The sequence below is a fragment of the Conger conger genome, chromosome 10, assembly GCF_963514075.1.
Source record: "Conger conger chromosome 10, fConCon1.1, whole genome shotgun sequence".
NCBI lineage: Eukaryota > Metazoa > Chordata > Actinopteri > Anguilliformes > Congridae > Conger > Conger conger.
In genome coordinates this window covers 33,465,229-33,482,419 of record NC_083769.1, presented here as the reverse complement: position 1 = coordinate 33,482,419, position 17,191 = coordinate 33,465,229, and the positions used below count along the sequence as shown (strand labels likewise).

Sequence of the window (17,191 nt, the reverse complement as noted above, 5' to 3'; positions counted from 1 at the left end):
GGCGGTCAGACCAGGAGCACTTTGATGTGCGGGGCCCACAAAAGAGCTGCCCGATAATAAATAACGGGGGCTTGTAAAGAGAGGGGCTGTGCCAGGCTGTGCGTCACTGATCAGGGCTTTTGTGTGGCTGATTCCACAGGCTACAATGGAGGGGTCACCTCTGACTCTCCAGCCCCCATTAAATGAATGGCCTCTGAGTGAGCACATGCAGGCAGCCACCCCGGGACCGGGGTCTCTGACGGACTCAGAGGAGGGGATTGTGGCATCCGGCTCTCAGATCAGGCACTGCTGTGAGTCAGCCCTCCGGGTAATGACACTCCTTTCATTCAAAACGAACACTGTAATTTCACAATTCTGTGAAAAGCACACAAAAAAGGTCAGAATGGCTACATTCATGGCACGGGATGACAAAGAGGTGCTTTGTTCTTCGCACAGCGTCTGGCCCGCTGGGTTACAGGGCCCGGAAAGCGGAGAGAGGAGCTCCGCTCCCACTGCTCGGCTGGGTCAGAGAACATGTCCCTGGGCCGAGGAAGGGCCGAGCCCTCCTTCTACACTCATCAGGCCACCAGCATTACAGCAGCTCCAGATTCTGCTCTGCTCAGGATCCCACAGAATCTAGAGCCATGGCAGTTTTCAGTTTTGACCTGACACTCCGGAGATGCCTTGCACACTAGCGTGCCTCTAGAGCTCAAAAATTCAAGGTGGCGGTGGTTAGATCCCTCAGGATAACTCTCTTATCTAATATCTCTTTTACCCTGACTTATACACTTTCCCATAACAAAATTCAAGAGAAATAAAAACAAGCTCTTTTCCAAGCTGACAAAGAACAGAAAAGTTCTTTTCAGTTGATCCTTTAAAAATCTCTTGCATCTTGTCTTAGCATTTACAAGAATTCAAGGAGCAGCAGTGCTTTTTAAAGCATTTACGAATCAGCCCATCAATTTCCAACAAGAAATACAACTGGAGCGGAGCATAAAAGAGAGCTCAACTTTTCGCTACCTTTTATAGTTTAGAAAGTGAACCTATAAAAGGCAGCTGAAAGAAGAAGCACGGGAGCGTGTGTTATGAGAGAGGAGGGCAGCCTCTGTCCCAGAGCCCAACCCTGCAGTGCAATCCGATTACGGACCCTCCTCGAGGTGGCCCGTCCCGTCCCACTGAGAAACACACTGCGCAGTAATTAAGGTCAGGAGGGAGGTCACCTCACCGGGCGGAGAGAAAGGCCTGAGTGTGTGTGTGCATGTGTGTGTGTGTTAAGGGGGGTGGGTAGTTAAGCAAATCTCTTTCAGGTGCTGCTGGGGACCTCACAGTCAGCTGACCCGGGATGGTAGGTAGGGCAGCCCACCATACACAACAAAGCCTGGAGCCACACACAATCTGTCAGCACAAAGTCAACAGCAATATAAGCCAGTTACCCAGCTATGACCTTTTAACACACATAGACAGACAAGTTCACAAATGCACACACGCATAATGGTGATTTTCAAAGCAGTGCAAACGAGATGTACACATACACATACCAATATCACGTGTACTCGCTGCACCCACTTATTGTTTTTATATTTTCAAACATTGTATTTTGGACACAAGAAAGCAAAGTACAAATTGACATCAGGTGCATTGAAGCCTGAACTGAATGGGCTCAAAGAACATTTAAATGAGGCTCAGGGTCTAGCCAGGTGCATTCACTGAGACAGACAACATTCAAATGAAACCTTTAAAAAGTGAAAAGCTTGAAGCAATAAAAAGAAACATGGACAAAACAACAAATATGATAAATGCCATATTTATTATATTTATCCAGGGAAAACCAGAGTAGGTGCAGAATACAAAGCTACATTATTTCTGTATTAGAGGTCTGCCAAAGCCTGTATTCACTTAAATACCAAATGTTAGCGCTTATTATGGTCTAAAAGGGTTAGATGAATCATATGCTTTTGTTCTGTAATATATTTTCGTTAGTTGTGGGCTAATATGACCCCGGGATCTTATGGATCTCATGTGCTAGCAGTATCTTTTATTTTTTGCTAAACTTTGATATTCTTTAAGCAGACTGGTCCAATCAAGTCACGTGACATGTTAATTGATCACTTAATTGTTTCAATCAATGTGAACTTTTCACCTGTATTTTATTAGCCGAATGACTATATGTATATAGTGTAGCTCATTATATGCTTGCCTAGGGTTTTGTGCTGTGCTCTTTGTATGTAAGCAACACACACCTGTATGTTACTTTTGCATATGCTGCTTTTTTTATTTATTTACCATTGCTCCACTCACTGTTCTTAGTGGCATTGGGTTTGGGCACCGCATGCATTAAGTGTGCTTTTGACCTGAACTTTGTCCAATAATCTTCTTTATTTCAAATGTAAGTGCCAAAGTTGGCTATACTTACTAAATGATACCTTTGAAATCATCCTTCTAGTTTGGTTTATTTTATTTTTTATGAGTGGAACTTCTGTGCCTTCCACCATTTCTGACATCTCTCTCATGGTGGCCATGGTGGGAGTTATTTGTTGGGTCGGGGAATGTGGGGACTGACTGTGTCCCACGCCTCTGTAGTACGCAGGTCCATAATAGGGATGCATATCACAGAGAGGGGTTGGGCTGTATGAAATGGGTCAGCTGCTGGCTCTGTCCACCATGTGTTGTCCCTAGAGTAGGACAATGGAGAACTCGTAACCCTGGGAGGGTTCTGGGAGGACACAATCACTCACTCAATCTTTGCATAGTAACACTTACAAACAAATGTAATAAATATAATAGCCTGAAGCGCGGGCTAGGCAGTACCTGACACATATTTTCTGGGATACGTATCCACACACACACGCTCCAACCTACACACACAAAGACAGGCAGATCCGTCCTGGTAGGGCGAGACCCATCCTGGTGCCAAACGTGTTCCACCCTCTTGTTGAAGGGTGATGAAACTATGGCATGCTGTAACAAGCTGCTCCTCCCAGCCAAGCCCTGGTATCCCGCTGGACACCCAGCAGGCCAGCACCCTGAATGCCAGAGAATGACCCCGCCCTTCTCCTCTCCTGTGTGCAGCAATGGGACCCATCGCAGGCCTCCGAACAGGTGCTGATTGAAAGCCCTCGCTCTGCTCGTGATTGGCTGAAGGTCCTGGGAGACCGTGCGGGGGGTGAGAGAGAGGGAATGGCAGCTGTGCCCGATGCCTGGGGTGAGGCGCATGCAGACGAGCCCTCTGACAGGCGTGGAGCTCCTCCCGCTATCCCAAACCTCACCACTCTCACCACTCGCTCACCTGGGCTAATCCCGACTAGCTTTTCCATGTAAGGGAGCGGTCGCTCTTTGATTGGGTGAGCTGGTCTTGTTCAGGTGCTCTCGGGCTAACGCAGGTCTCTGTTTATGCCAGAGAGGCGTAAGTGAAATCCCCGTAACCGACAGCTTTCAGCGCACATGGCGGAGGAGCTGCGAGGAGCCACAGAGCAGCTGCGCTTTATCCCCGCAATTTATTCAGAGGATGAAGACCCGCCACAACTGCTTTTGTGCGGTTTCGTTTTACACAAACGGCAAGGACGAGCGCCAAGAAAACCCCAGGGCCGGACGGAGAAAGAAATGATGTGGCTCGGCATCCAGATAAGTGAGCGGCAGACTGAGGGCGCTGGAGCCACAGGCAGCCGGCTGGCCCATCCTGTGATAATGAAGCAGGAGGAGCGCCACAGCAGGGCTTCTCCCCTGCTCTCCAGCGTTTCGGCTGCTCGCTCAATTATTTAGCATTAAACACTCCAGACTAATGTCTCAATTTAGCTGGGGGGATGGGGGTACACAAACACAAAAACACAAGCACACAACAGCAAATGCAGAGAAACACACACAGGCACACACACCTCCACACGCACACACAAACAAACACACACACGCACTTTTCATTCGTTCACAGACACACACACCAACGTACACCCCTACAAACACAGACACACGAACATACCCCCTACACACTCACAGCTACACACATACAAACAAACACACACTTTCAGTCACTCACACACATACATCCACACACACCCCTACACACACTCACACATATACACCACACACACACTCACACACACACACACAGCTGACACTCCTCCTCAGGTGTAACAGGAGCCAGGGCTGCAGTATGAATGGGGCCTGTTGTCTGCCGGCTCCAGCTGTATAATCAGCCTGCAGAGGGTGAGGTATTTGTGTGGCCAATCCCATGTCCCCTGGTCCCCTCTCCCCACCAAACACAAACACAGCATGGACCTGCCAGCCTCTAGGCTGCCTGGGAGGGGGGCTAATCATCCCGCACGCGTGTGGGTGGTCCGCTTGGCCCCAGAGCGGTCTGGGTAGGTCAGAGCGGGACCCAGGCTGCGAAGAATCGGCCCGCTTCTGTCCCAGCCGATCCCAGCCGCATGCGAAATGAGCAGAGGAAACCACCGCGTTTGTGTGCCAGTCACTGTCACTGAGACAGGCTCAGACCGGAGTCTTCTCACCGAGCGGGCCGACCCCCACCACGCCCCAAATCACTCCAGGCGACAGGAGCCCCAGCCCCTCAGAGCGGCTCTTCAGTGTAGAGCAGAACAATGAGCCGAAAAGGCGAGTCGCTGGGCAAACAAACCAGGCCTGCATGTGCGAGCACGAGGAGGTACTCACGTTGATGTCTTTCCCTGCCCAGTTGCACTCCTCCCTCCAGTCCACAGGGGCCGGCCAGTATATCTGAAAAAGAGGACAGGGGTCAGGGTTCAGAGGTGAGGAGGACGGCAGGGACAGAGGTATGTCTGGGGTCATGACCCCGGAGGGGTGGACGTGGCTGCCTGTCCCCGCTGGGTCATTTCTGAGACAAGGAGGGTCTGAGGGTACAGGAATCCTCACGCGCTGTCATAAAATCATAAAAGACTTAACTGCGCAAAACCAGACCACAAGACCTTTTCACTTAAAGGACAGCGCTTTCTGAAAGGTCATCCATCAAACTTCACGTGTGACATGAATTCAATCAAAGTGAACTAAAACAAACTAACAGCGCGGTGCAGGAAGTAGATTTGTCATAGTTAAGCAAACAAGCTGTGACAGACATGTGCATTCCACACTGAGCTGCAGTACAGGGCCTTGGGCAAGCACCTCTGCCCTGCTATCTCAGCACCCCGGAACACGCACTGCTTTGCTTGTAAAGTTTTGCATTTATATAACAGTAACAGACACAGTAAACCCAAATGGTGGGACATCTGTTCAAGTGAAAATTAGAATTAGCTCTCATTTGTGCTTGAAAGACAGTGATATTACCCAATCATTATATACAGTGCATGCACATTACACTCTAATTAAGAGTGCTTGTCTTTACAGAGACATCCTAGCAGTTCAGCAGAGTATCAAAATAGATTGAGACGGCTCACATTTGGGGTAGGGGCCAGAACAACCTGTGTCAGGGTTCGATAATGGGAAAGCCTGGGTCAGGGTTAAGTAATACTCAGTAAAATGTCTATAGATGTGTATATATGAGTCCAATTGGGACCATATGTAAGAGTTGAGTTCATGCTAAATATGCTACTGTGTGGGACAGCTTGGGTCTGCATTCTCTAATGTGACAGCCAGGATTACGGGGTTAGTAATGGGAGCTTAGGTCTGGGTTTGGTAATGGGGCAGCCTGGGTCTGGGTTAAGTAATGTGATAGCCCGGCTTTGAGTTGGAGCTGTGGGAAAGATCTACTTTTCCTCAGGGTCAAGGCAGTCTGCAGCGACCATAGTCTAAGGTGCAGAAGGCAGAGCGGGGGCCTGGGGGCCTCTGAAATATCCTATCAGGTAGAGGCCTGCCGACCTCCTCCACCTGCCCCTCCCCTGCCTCCCCCCATTGGAAAAGGAATGTGAAATCACCGACTGAGCGCCCCAGACCATTTCCCTGTGCTCCCCATAAAACACCCTCAACACGGCCCACAAAACCGAGCGACACCCTAAACTTACCCCTCTCGGCCCAGAGTGACCCACATTCAGCCTACTCCCCGTTTACCCAAAAGCACTGCACAGCCCCTGCTCGAGAAACGCTGGGGAAATTCTTCAGCCTGTGCAATGCGGGGGGAGGTGCTGATGCTACTTTCTGCCTGGAAGGTGTGAATGTCTCGGGGGAGGGTTTCGGGGGGAAATGAGAGAGGAGAGCAGCCTGGTACAGGGATCACATCTGCTTTATGAAAGGCCCGCTGGTCTCATTTTCCGCAGCATCCTGTTCACGTCATTTTTTTGCCTGAGGAGGCAACAGACAGCAGTGACTTCACTAATCTAGATGGCTCCACTTGGTGGCTCAACATCTCGAAACCTCATACATAGTATACACTGTATAGTTATTTTCATCCGGTTAAAGATTTCAGTACTGTTCATGCCGGGATGTCTTGCGTCCTCAGGACAAAGTCAAACAAAAAAAACAACGACCTGGGAGAAGTCGGTACAATAGCCCTGTAATTGCGTAACTAAACCTTCCAATTATGCCGTAAATCAGAGTTGAGAGGGTGTGGGAACAGTCGGTCATTGACTTCAGCGCCTGATGGATAGGGAGCTGAGGGCAGATATCACATCTGTCAGGGGGAGGCAGCGAAGTGCGGGGAGGATCAAAGGTTAGGGGGTTCAACTGCAAGGGAGGAGGAATGGGGGAGCTGATGACAGTTAATCAAAGATGAACTGATCCCTTCTGTTAGGAGTCCAGCACTGTGCATTGACCCCTGAACCCCAATCTCTCCCATTCAGAGATAAGACTGGGATCCATCAATCTGTCATCACTGCTCCATTACACACGGCCTGCACGATGCTGTGTACGCTCCATACAGATGCACCGTACTGTCTCCCTGTAGTATGCCATCCTGACTGCCTTCAGCATATACAAGCACACTGACCTTCCCTGTATGCACCAAATGGATTTCTACTGAACAAAAACTGAATATGGTCAAATGGATCAAAATAACAGAAATAAATAATTGCTTGTCAAGCATAGACTGATTCATTGGTCAACTGATTGATTATTAATTGAGGGACTGACCTTGTGCTCCTGCTTGGCGATGTTGTCCAGGCTGAGGGACAGCAGGAAGTTCCTGGCCCCCACAAACAGCCTCCCTCTCTCCTCGTCCAGCAGCAGAGCGCTGAAGCAGCAGGAGCGCTCCAGCTCGAAGCGTCGCACACCGTGGAAGGCCTGCAGCTCTGCAGAGACAGCGAGCAGTTAGACAGTGGAGTACAGAAACACACCTTCAATACGCATACACACAAACACACACACGCACACTTTCATTCACACACACATACACACACACACTTTCATTCGCACACACACATACATACACACACACATACACACACACACTTTCATTCACACACACATACACACACATACACACACACACTTTCATTCGCACACACACATACATACACACACACACACGCACACTTTCATTCACACACACACACACACTTTCATTTGCACAAACACACATACATACACACACACATAAACACGCACACTTTCATTCACACACACATACACACACTTTCATTCACACACACACACACACTTTCATTCACACACACACACACACACACACTTTCATTTGCACACATAAACACACGAACGCACACACTTTCATTTGTATGCACACACACACACACGCACGCACACTTGAACTCACCCACATCCTGCTGAAACACTATACTCAAGTCTTGTACTCTTTCCGACACACAGGTATTCACATTCTCACATACACACGTGAATATGTTACACAGACACATGCATTCAGCACAGTGCTGCAGCGCCTTCAGAAGTGCAAGTGCCAAAATCATAACTCAGCACTGCAGTGACACTCCAGGGCTAAAATAGGGGGCTGAAACATTGTAAGGGCATGGAGTGAAGGCCTCAGACTGCTGCATTACCTCAGTGAGAGATACCTCTCCCAGAGAGTCCCTTCCAGTGGCCCCCATCACTGACTATGAGGAGATGCACCATTCTCACATGTCAACAATTTACATTTCTTTCACAACACAGCCTTTGTATATAAGCTTCAGACAGCTTGGGTCCGCAGTGACGCCTCGTTATCTCACAAACACGTCAGCAGACTCCGCGTCTCAGTCTCAGGCTCGCTGTTCTGGATAAAAGTATGACGTCTGAGCTGGGTAAGGTTTCAGCAAGCCAGTGTTTTCTTTTTACTGTTTGTGCTGGTTGTGAAGAACCAGGATATTTCAATCAAATACATAATTTGGTCCTGGAGGAGTATAACATGTAATGCCATTATCAACGACTTCAGCTAGCACCGAGGCTGCTTCCTGTGAGGAAACTACTCCACTAACTCTCCCACCGTTCTGGAAGCTTATCTCCTCTGGGTTGAGTTTCACTTCACTTGTTTGAGCTGGAATATCCCTGGGCTAATTACATCACTTCTGCATGACCTCAGCTACATGTGCGATGGGGGGATTGAAGAGCCGGTTATTCTGAGGTGGACTATTAAAAGTCCAATGCAAGGCTGTGATTCACACTTATTGACCATCCAAACCTCTATTTCTCAGAGCAGAGAGGTGCTGGGTTGTGCTCACATGGAGAGCCCCCCTGCCCGAATCTCTCTAATCTCAGTTCTCTCTGTGGCACTATGGCTGCCTTCCACAGTTGCCTTGGAGACAGTGGACTCCTGGGGCTCTTTGGGGCAACAGATGTTCCAATCAGAGCCTTTATCACCACACTGAAGAGGCGACAAGGGGGTGCATTGCTACAAATGTTAGGATGGTTCACCAGTTCCCAAAATCCCGTATAAAGTTTTATTTATGTACATCGGGTGAGGGCCATAATATTATTCTATGTGGAACTGTGTATTGTTCTGGTAAGATACTCAAATATAAGAAGGCAGTTAAGACACTTGATTCAATGCAGGTAACACACGCTGAAGGGTGGTGGATGGCGAGGTTGATCATAAACAGGAAGATGAGGAGATTGAGCTGGGCTTGGTTGAACCTAGGAAGCCACTACAAACTGACACAAATAAAGACTGGATGTCTGAGGATGCACTGCACCTCAGACATCCAACTACACTAACGGTCGCAATCATAGAAAGAGCCGCTGTGAGCGAAATGCAATACTTTTCGCTTACAGAACAAAGCGGTTTACAAATGTCATGTCACAAACCAATCAACAAAGAGACTGACCGTGCATGTTCATGTAACAGTAGACATGCTCGGGTGCAGTGTAACATCAAAAAGAAGACAGTAAATTTGGATAAAAGTAAAAGAAATTAACACAATTCAGAAGGTGGCGAGAGCCTCGGGAGCAAGTGGAGTTGAAGCCGGATGCGGAGCTCGCATTGTTTCTGCTGGACAGGTAGGTCTACATTTCAACAGTACTTTACCACAGGCTTCCTGCTTTCCAGCCAAATAAATAATTTTCCTTCAGTGAATTTAGCCACCAAAGTAGCTACATAGTTATTATTGATAACATTACTTAATTTGGCGGGCATCTGGAAGAATTTAGTGTTTGCTAGTAGTATAGGTAGTTTATGTAGGCTAGCTAGGTAAGCTGACATTGCCTTTCAGAAAGATCATGTTAGCTGGAACTGGTTAGGACGCTGATTGCCAACTGTATTGGTTGTTCTCTCTAGAACCCAGCCTTGGCTGTATCGTTGCCCCAATTTATTAACGTGCTGGATGTTTTACAATAGGACCTTTCTGAGAGTAGGCCTATCTTTCTGACAGCTGGTGTCTGCTGTCAAACGGGTACTATTTTAAAATGTCCAGCAGAGTACTGAATTGGGGCTAGGTGTATCAGTCTGGGAAGTTAACATTAGCCGGGTCCAACAATGTAAATGTATAGATGCCAGCTATCATGAACCATCAGCTTGAGAGCTAACTAATTTTCTAGTGAAGCAAAATCATGACATCTTTAACTACCCATCTTGGTAAATAAATGGAAAATATTTTATTGTGTTATTGGTAAAGTCTGCAACAACAAAAAAAATAATCTGTTGTTTTAAATGGACCTTTAGATTTAACATTTTTAGTGTAGTTAATGCTATGCCAGTCTGTAATCCTGTATACTACTCCTTGCCGAGGAGTCATAGATTGAAAGGTTGATGCGCGTTCACAACGAGGTAGGCACTTTGATTTCACCAGCAAACACTGCATCGCTTTCACCAGCAAACTACAAATGCCCCAAAGCTTGTAAACTGGCTCCAGCTGTATTTGCAAACAGACACAAGTCTCACAGCTGCCTGGACCTCCATTTTTAAATGACTTGCACACTTCAGTGGGTTTTCATTCCAGATAAATAATTGATTTATTTAAGAATACCAAGCCCTATTCCCTCAGGACAGAATTATCATCCCACCACAGTGAATAGTGGGGCACTGTGGTTTAAATTTGCACTGAGCACAAGCAAGAACAGAAAACCTGAAACGCTTTACACAGGCTGGAAATGGAGATGCTATTCAAGCCCTTATGGCATGACCTGTGCCCCATATACCAAGACCATGAATAAAACTAAGGGGACGGCTCTGGCAAACTTTGGCTCAACAGGACCAGCAATAGAAAACCGAGAACACCCTTAAAATATACATAATAAGTACCAGATTTCTATTCTTTCACTCAGATTCAAATGCAAAAACATGGCCTGGAGCATGGGAAATATTGCATAAGCTTAAAGAACCTTCATTCATGTCAACCAAGTAAAGCAAATTAATCTCCTCACAAAGAAAGTTTAATAGTTTTGTCTATTGAACCCTTCTCCTTCAAGGACAGTTGGTTCATTGCTCCACAACAAGTCATGGCTGCGCTAAAGGGAAGGAAATGGCTTGAGAAAAACTTCTTGCGGCTCTATGGGGCTGAACCAGGCAAATATCTATCAACTGTCTTTACCAAGACCATCATTACTGTCAGACATCTTCTACTCAAACACTTGGACACTGGCACATGGGTTTAAAATAGTAAATTAGTAGAACCGAGCCATACCTTTATGGGTCAGCTTCATACGAGGAGAGGAAGAAGAGGACGAAGAGGAGGAGGATGACGTAGAACCACTTGTCCGGGGTAGTCCACTGGACGAGGCCTGTGCAGACATCAGTCCGAGCAGGAGCAGAGATCCACATGTCACCATTGTCACCATCACCATCATCATCATCGTCATCATCTTGCCGGCTGTGCTTCTCGCAGGCTCGTCGTGGTAGCTTCTGCTATTTTTGCTTCTTTATGGACGTCACTGGCGCCTCTCCACTCTTGAATCCCGTCACTCTCAAATCTCACCTCTCAGCTCTTGTGAAGGGATGACCACTGGACCTAAAGATAGGCCAGAGAGACACAAACATGGCAGTCATCAAGCTGGCACAGAGTGCCCCCCACCCCCACACACAACCCCCCAGCTATATTAATCAGGGACGGACCTGATGCCTCGGCTCTGTATGTTAACACCAGTCACTATGAAAGAGAAATCCAATAGCATCACATTACGGGACTGTGTCCAAACACTATCGAGCCTGGAGTCACTGTGGTTACCATTGGGTGGGGGGGAGCTGCCATCCCGCTGACATTTCTGTGGCTTTTGGCTATGCCAGATCTCACCCAACGCAAACAAATTTCCTGTTCCCCCGAACAGTGCCAATCCTAGGTTCATTCATACCTTTCAGTCAATCACTCTTTTGTTCACAGTATCCGTTTCTGCTTATTCTGCCTTGTTACAGAGAGGCAATAAGCAGTAAGTGAGACAGCAATGAAAGCAGTGGGATGAGCTGCTGTGGGCACAACAGCCCTGTTTTATTTCCCTGCAGCACTTGCACAGAACTTTGCCAAATGCAATCAACCTTTCAATAAGACTACTGTACTGTAGAGATGGCACCTTTACAACAGCACAGCAAATACCCCTGCACCCCCCCCCCCAGTCTCTCTCTCTCTCTCTCTCTCTCTCTCTCTCTCATTAGAATCAGGTGTAGTAGGCTGGTAAAGGTTACCACAACCTGTGCTGAAAGGCATTCTTTGTGAAGGGAGTCTGAGTGTTGGGGCCCTGATAAAGTTCATGTTTCCAGTGTGGCGTCATCTGTTAGTCTTTCCTCCTCTCATGTAGCTCCCTGAAGAATCATTCACATTAACTAGGGCAGCAATCATCAAATCTAAACCTCAAATCCACATCCGGCCCTGGTTTTCTTCTCTCCCAGATAATTAGCTGAACAATTAGTGCTACTAATTTAGTCTTCACACCTGACTCACGGGGCATACTGAAGCCATCAGAAGATACGAAGGGCCCTGTACTCGATCAGAGCTTTCTCTCTCACTCTACCTGCGTGCTCCCAGCTATTAGCTCTCACTCAGCCCAGATGAGATGTTCCAGTATTTACCCAGGAGTACTGCCTGAGGGAGATTAATGTCAAGCTCAACCAGTCCAACCTGAAACATCATCAGTTCGACTGCAGCTTTCTTGACACCCGAGCTGCAACCGAGCATCAGCCCTGCACGCTGCACACTGATACACACTGATACACACTGACAGGTACCATGTCCAGGTCTCCCTGGCCCGTATACTGTTCTGTACAGGATGTACTCTTCGGGAGCTGTCCCGAATGAGAATAGCCCTTTAACTATCAGCACATTGCGATTTGAGCACAATGTGTCTCCTTGCAGCAGCGGAGGAAAAGGTGCGAGGGGTGCGTGTCCTTTGTCAGGCTGCCAGCTGCGCCGCTCTCAGCTAGCCCAGTGCATCCTGGGCCGAGGCGGGCTTGGCGGCGGGCCCTGAAGCACACCCTGACGGCGCTCACAGAGCTGGAGCAGAAGAGCGAATGCAGCACTCACGGGCAGAGCATTGAAATGCGCAGCAGCTGCTGCGAGCAGTGGTACTGCCGATACGGACGCTCCAGGGGGAGAGGAGTTATTCAGGCCTCTGTTATCCGCCCGCTCTCTGGGTTACCGAGGCCTCGGGCGCTCCCCACACGCGTCTCCACTGGCAGGTAAACGAGCTCTCTGCGCCTGAGGCAGACAAGTCCTCAAGCCCTGAATATTGAACAGAGTCCAGAATCGCTGAGCCGCGTCAGGTCCGAACGCAGCCCCTGATACTGAGATAATGAGCGAGAGGCTACAAGCTGACTAACATCACGCATATTACAATACAGGGAACCTAGAGAACAGCGCTCCCTCCCTCTGTACACCCACCACCAGCCTCCTCAGCCATTTCCAATTACTCGTCTTCCATGTGCTTTATACTTCCTTAAGGCTCCCACTTTTACCATAATGCACGTATGTCTGTTGAAATGTGCAGAACTGCAGCAAGGATGTTGTGAACAGGAAGGAATGCACAGGATGCCTCAGAGCTACAGTGAGCGATGGCAGCTGGAGTCCTGCTGTGTTGGTGCTCTCTTGGGACCACCATCTCACAGCAAGACTGTACCACCCTTCCTAGTCCTCCTTCGTCATCCTGATTCAACATTTATCAACCTATCCTCCCTATGGTAATTAGACGTGGAATTAAACAAGGTGAGACAGGGAATGTTCTGGAATTTATAGGGACAGGGATTAAAGATGAAGTTTGGTTAATGTGAGAAACAGGCGGGAGGCCCAGACAAGCAGAAACTGAGCACCATCTGAGGAAATGTCTTGCTCATAGTATAGCTACCTTGTGTACAGCACCCAACATCACAGATACTGTCTAACACACATACAGCGTTAGTATGCAGAGCACTGCAGCGAACACACAGACACTCAATGGCACAGAACTACAATGTGTGTAGCTTCATACAGCTCAACACACAGACTGCAACACACACATGTACAGCACACTCAGCAAAGAGTACACATACACACAATAACACCCAGCAACATATCGCAAAACAAAGGCAGAGCATCTTCAAATAAAGATTGATCACAATACAGACCTAAAGTACACAGAACTATCTATCTCAGACTGCAAAAAGACAAAGCACATAAACATGGGCACAAATTCAGAGAGACAAAATATACAGAGAGACAGCAAAAGACGTCATCCCACTCACCCACAACATATCAACAGGCTTTGCAGAAACTGAGTTGCAACACACAGATACACAACTGCACTAACCACTGCCTCAGCACAGCGAGAACACACACAATGGAAGTACTCAGGCATTACAACAGCAGGGCTTTCGAAACATTGTGCACAGACAGAATAGGGATTGTAATGTCATACTGATTCCTACACACAAAACAAATTGTCAAAATGTATGATAGTGATGCATTTACCTTTTTCTTTCCCAATCGCCTGACATAAACATGCAACTCAACTTTCCTCATGAAAACTGAATGAATTTATCTGAAAAGGCTAACGCTACCCAGTGCTTTGCTAATAATGAGTATCCAGGCAACTCCGTTCACTGTTTGTATAATGCTCCACGACAGACGGCCCAGAAACAAAAAGGCTTCGGCTCCTGTCTTCAGAATAAAGGAAAGTTTAAATCTTATTGTTGTGCACATTTCCTGAAGCTCCCAGCAGTTGAAAGCCATCATTGTCAGTCCCTGCAAATGCTAAGGTTATTGGGTGGCTGCTTGAACTACTCTTATTGTGCAAAAGAATACAACTTAATGAAGGTCATTGACTTTTTGACAGGTGCATTTATTTTGATTTCAACATTTCTACTGCAGTCTGTTCCAAAATGAATTGAGAAAACTGCCAATGTAACAATATACATTTGAGTATGCGCAGTATATAAATCAAACTTGGAATTTCAAAGGATTTTATAATGCATGTGGTACTGACTAAAAACCTGTGGAATATAACAGAAACGAAAAACATGTGTTAATGAAACAGCAAACGCAATGTAACAGGAAAATACAATTGCGAGGGTCTCTGCGTGTCACAAGCCTATTGCACCCAGTGCCTCCTACATATGCAGCAATAAGGAGAGATTGGAGAGAAGAAAGGATCTGATTGTTCTGTGGGACAGACTGGGTTTGGCTTCAGACCAACAGACAGTGCCTCCTGCAACGCAGGGAATAACAGAGAAGTAAAGGAAAAGGAGAAAAAACAAGCTCTCATCTGAAGTGGTTTACAAGAACAAACATCACAATTGACTGCAAGTCATTAAAAGCCCCCCACCCCCACCCCCCCAGACCTTTTCAGCCATGAATGAAATAGAAAAAGTGAGTATCGTTTCATTGGTCTGCAGTCCCCCTTTCCTTTGCAGAAAGGGGGGAGAGAGGGGCGGCTACAACACCCCAAAAAAACTCACCTTGCTCTGTGCTCCAATCGAGTCAGCGCACAGCCCCGGGGACAGTCCTCTCAGGGGCCATACAGAGCCCCAAATCAGCTACTGTGTTCCCAAAAAGCATGCACACATACACACACACACACAGGCACACACACCTACTCACACACACACACACACGCACACACAAAGGCTCACAAATACACACACACACACATGCACACACACACACACACACACACACACAGAGCTGACCTGCTCTGCACCGTCACACAGAAACTCAAGCACAATCAAGCACACATAACAGTAAGATCCTCTTCAGCCCTTTGTAGTGGGAGGGCAAAGGGGGAAAAATGGAATTATCCGCATCCAAGTAGTTCAAAGAGGAAACTTCAGAAGGGTGCTGGAGTATCCTGCCTACCTACACTATAAAACAGCCCTCTCCTACAAGTGCAGTAGAGCTGGTGCACCCTGTATGCAAGTCAAATGGGACTGGAATAATAGCCTCCACTCAAGAACACGGAGAGACTGGAGGAGGGGGGGAGAGAGAGGGAGAGAGGGGGGAGTCAGGCAAAGTGCTCCCCCTTGCCAGGATACATAATCCCTCCCTTTCTGACTGCAGGCGACAGGCAAATATGCTTGGGGGGTGATAGGGGAGGAGGTGCTATGGTTCTGCAGGTTTTAAAGGGAGGGCAGATCATCAGATTGGCAGCACTGAAAGAGAGTGAGAGAGAGAGAGAGAGAGAAAGAGAAAGACAGACAGCCAGAACATTATTCACTTCACATTGCAGGAATTCTTGACCATGATTTTTCTGCCTGGGACCAAAAAGAAATCCGGCCAGTCCACAGCACTGGGCCAGAGCAAAAGAAAGCCCTCCCTCCGTTATAATAACACCTCACACGCTAAACAGATCCACAAGAGGACCCAGTGCCTGCACCGTCCTCTCCGCTGAGCTGAGGTGCTGTCGCAGCCGAGCCGGGATCAGACGCTCAGCCGCTCGCACACCCTTCTCAGCTCAGATGGCCTCAAATCTCCCAGCCTCCTCTCTGCTCAGCACCAGCTGAGCCCTGCTCTCCGCTCCGGAGGTCCCGCCCAGACACGGGCAGCAACAGCAAGCATGCGCTCACAGCTCTTTTGTTTCTGACCCCCCAACCAACCCCCCACGTCCCCTTGCCGCCCCCCATGTCTAAACACACACGCAGCGAGAAGTGGCCCCATGCCAGGCAGGGAAGTACCAGCCTGGCCCCTGAAGACGCAGGTTCCGCTGCGATCAGGGGGCTATAGGAATCTATAAAAAATACCCTTGTTAGAAGTAAATCACAATAAAAATGTGACAGGGATGAAATCAATGAAACAACAGGTTTTTAAAAGAGGAAAACCCCCTATCATCCATTTGTTCTTCCATAGCCTTTTTTTCTTTTTCTACCCAACATCCCCCCCTAATTGTGCATGACTATTTGCTTCTGAGACAGAGCCCTCCCAAATGAGAGGGTCACAGACGCGGCAGGGACACAGGGGTCACCAGCGGCGGCTTATTGCCCTCCGTATGGCACCTTTACTGCCTGCCACACACAGAGTTCCCTCCCCACCTCCGCCCCTCCGGGGGACAGGCCATTCCAGTGGACAGCGCGCAAATCAATCACGTCTTCATGGGGAGAGATGGGGGGCGGGCTCTGGGAAAGGCAAGCCATGCCCCTCTGAATTCAGACAATACCAAACAAACGCCCAGGAGCGTACAAAAATGTGCGTGTGTAATTACGGACTAGACACAGCACTAGAGGGGCCGGTCAAACACAAACTCACAGAACATCTTCATCCTTTCAAAAATATTCCCATGAATATTTGTGATTTATTTGTCCAATTGAGTACCTTTGCAAGTCAAAAGTAAGACTGCTGGCTCCATTGGTCCGCAGAAAAATGCTATAGCCACACTATCAAAACTAACTGACATTTTGACAAAAAACATAATTATGTTGTTTATAGGGCAATTTGATAGGATTTTGATATTACTTTTTGGGTGTCTATCATTTTGATCTGTAAAT

At 47.8% G+C, this 17,191-nt stretch overlaps 1 protein-coding gene across 2 annotated transcripts in view; it reads right to left on the bottom strand.

The window, feature by feature from the left end:
• Nucleotides 1-17,191, bottom strand: part of sema3b (sema domain, immunoglobulin domain (Ig), short basic domain, secreted, (semaphorin) 3B) — a 43,893-nt gene that overhangs the window by 11,871 nt on the left and 14,831 nt on the right. The window contains exons 1-4 of one of the 2 annotated variants that reach the window (XM_061256975.1): nucleotides 15,173-15,976; nucleotides 10,941-11,264; nucleotides 7,006-7,163; nucleotides 4,642-4,704 (exon numbers count right to left, since the gene is read on the bottom strand). In XM_061256975.1, the coding sequence (XP_061112959.1) occupies nucleotides 4,642-4,704; nucleotides 7,006-7,163; nucleotides 10,941-11,118 (399 nt within the window). In that variant the 5' untranslated portion in view covers nucleotides 11,119-11,264; nucleotides 15,173-15,976. Of the gene's footprint in view, nucleotides 1-4,641; nucleotides 4,705-7,005; nucleotides 7,164-10,940; nucleotides 11,265-15,172; nucleotides 15,977-17,191 lie in introns of those variants that run through there. The other variant, XM_061256976.1, reaches the window with a different exon arrangement.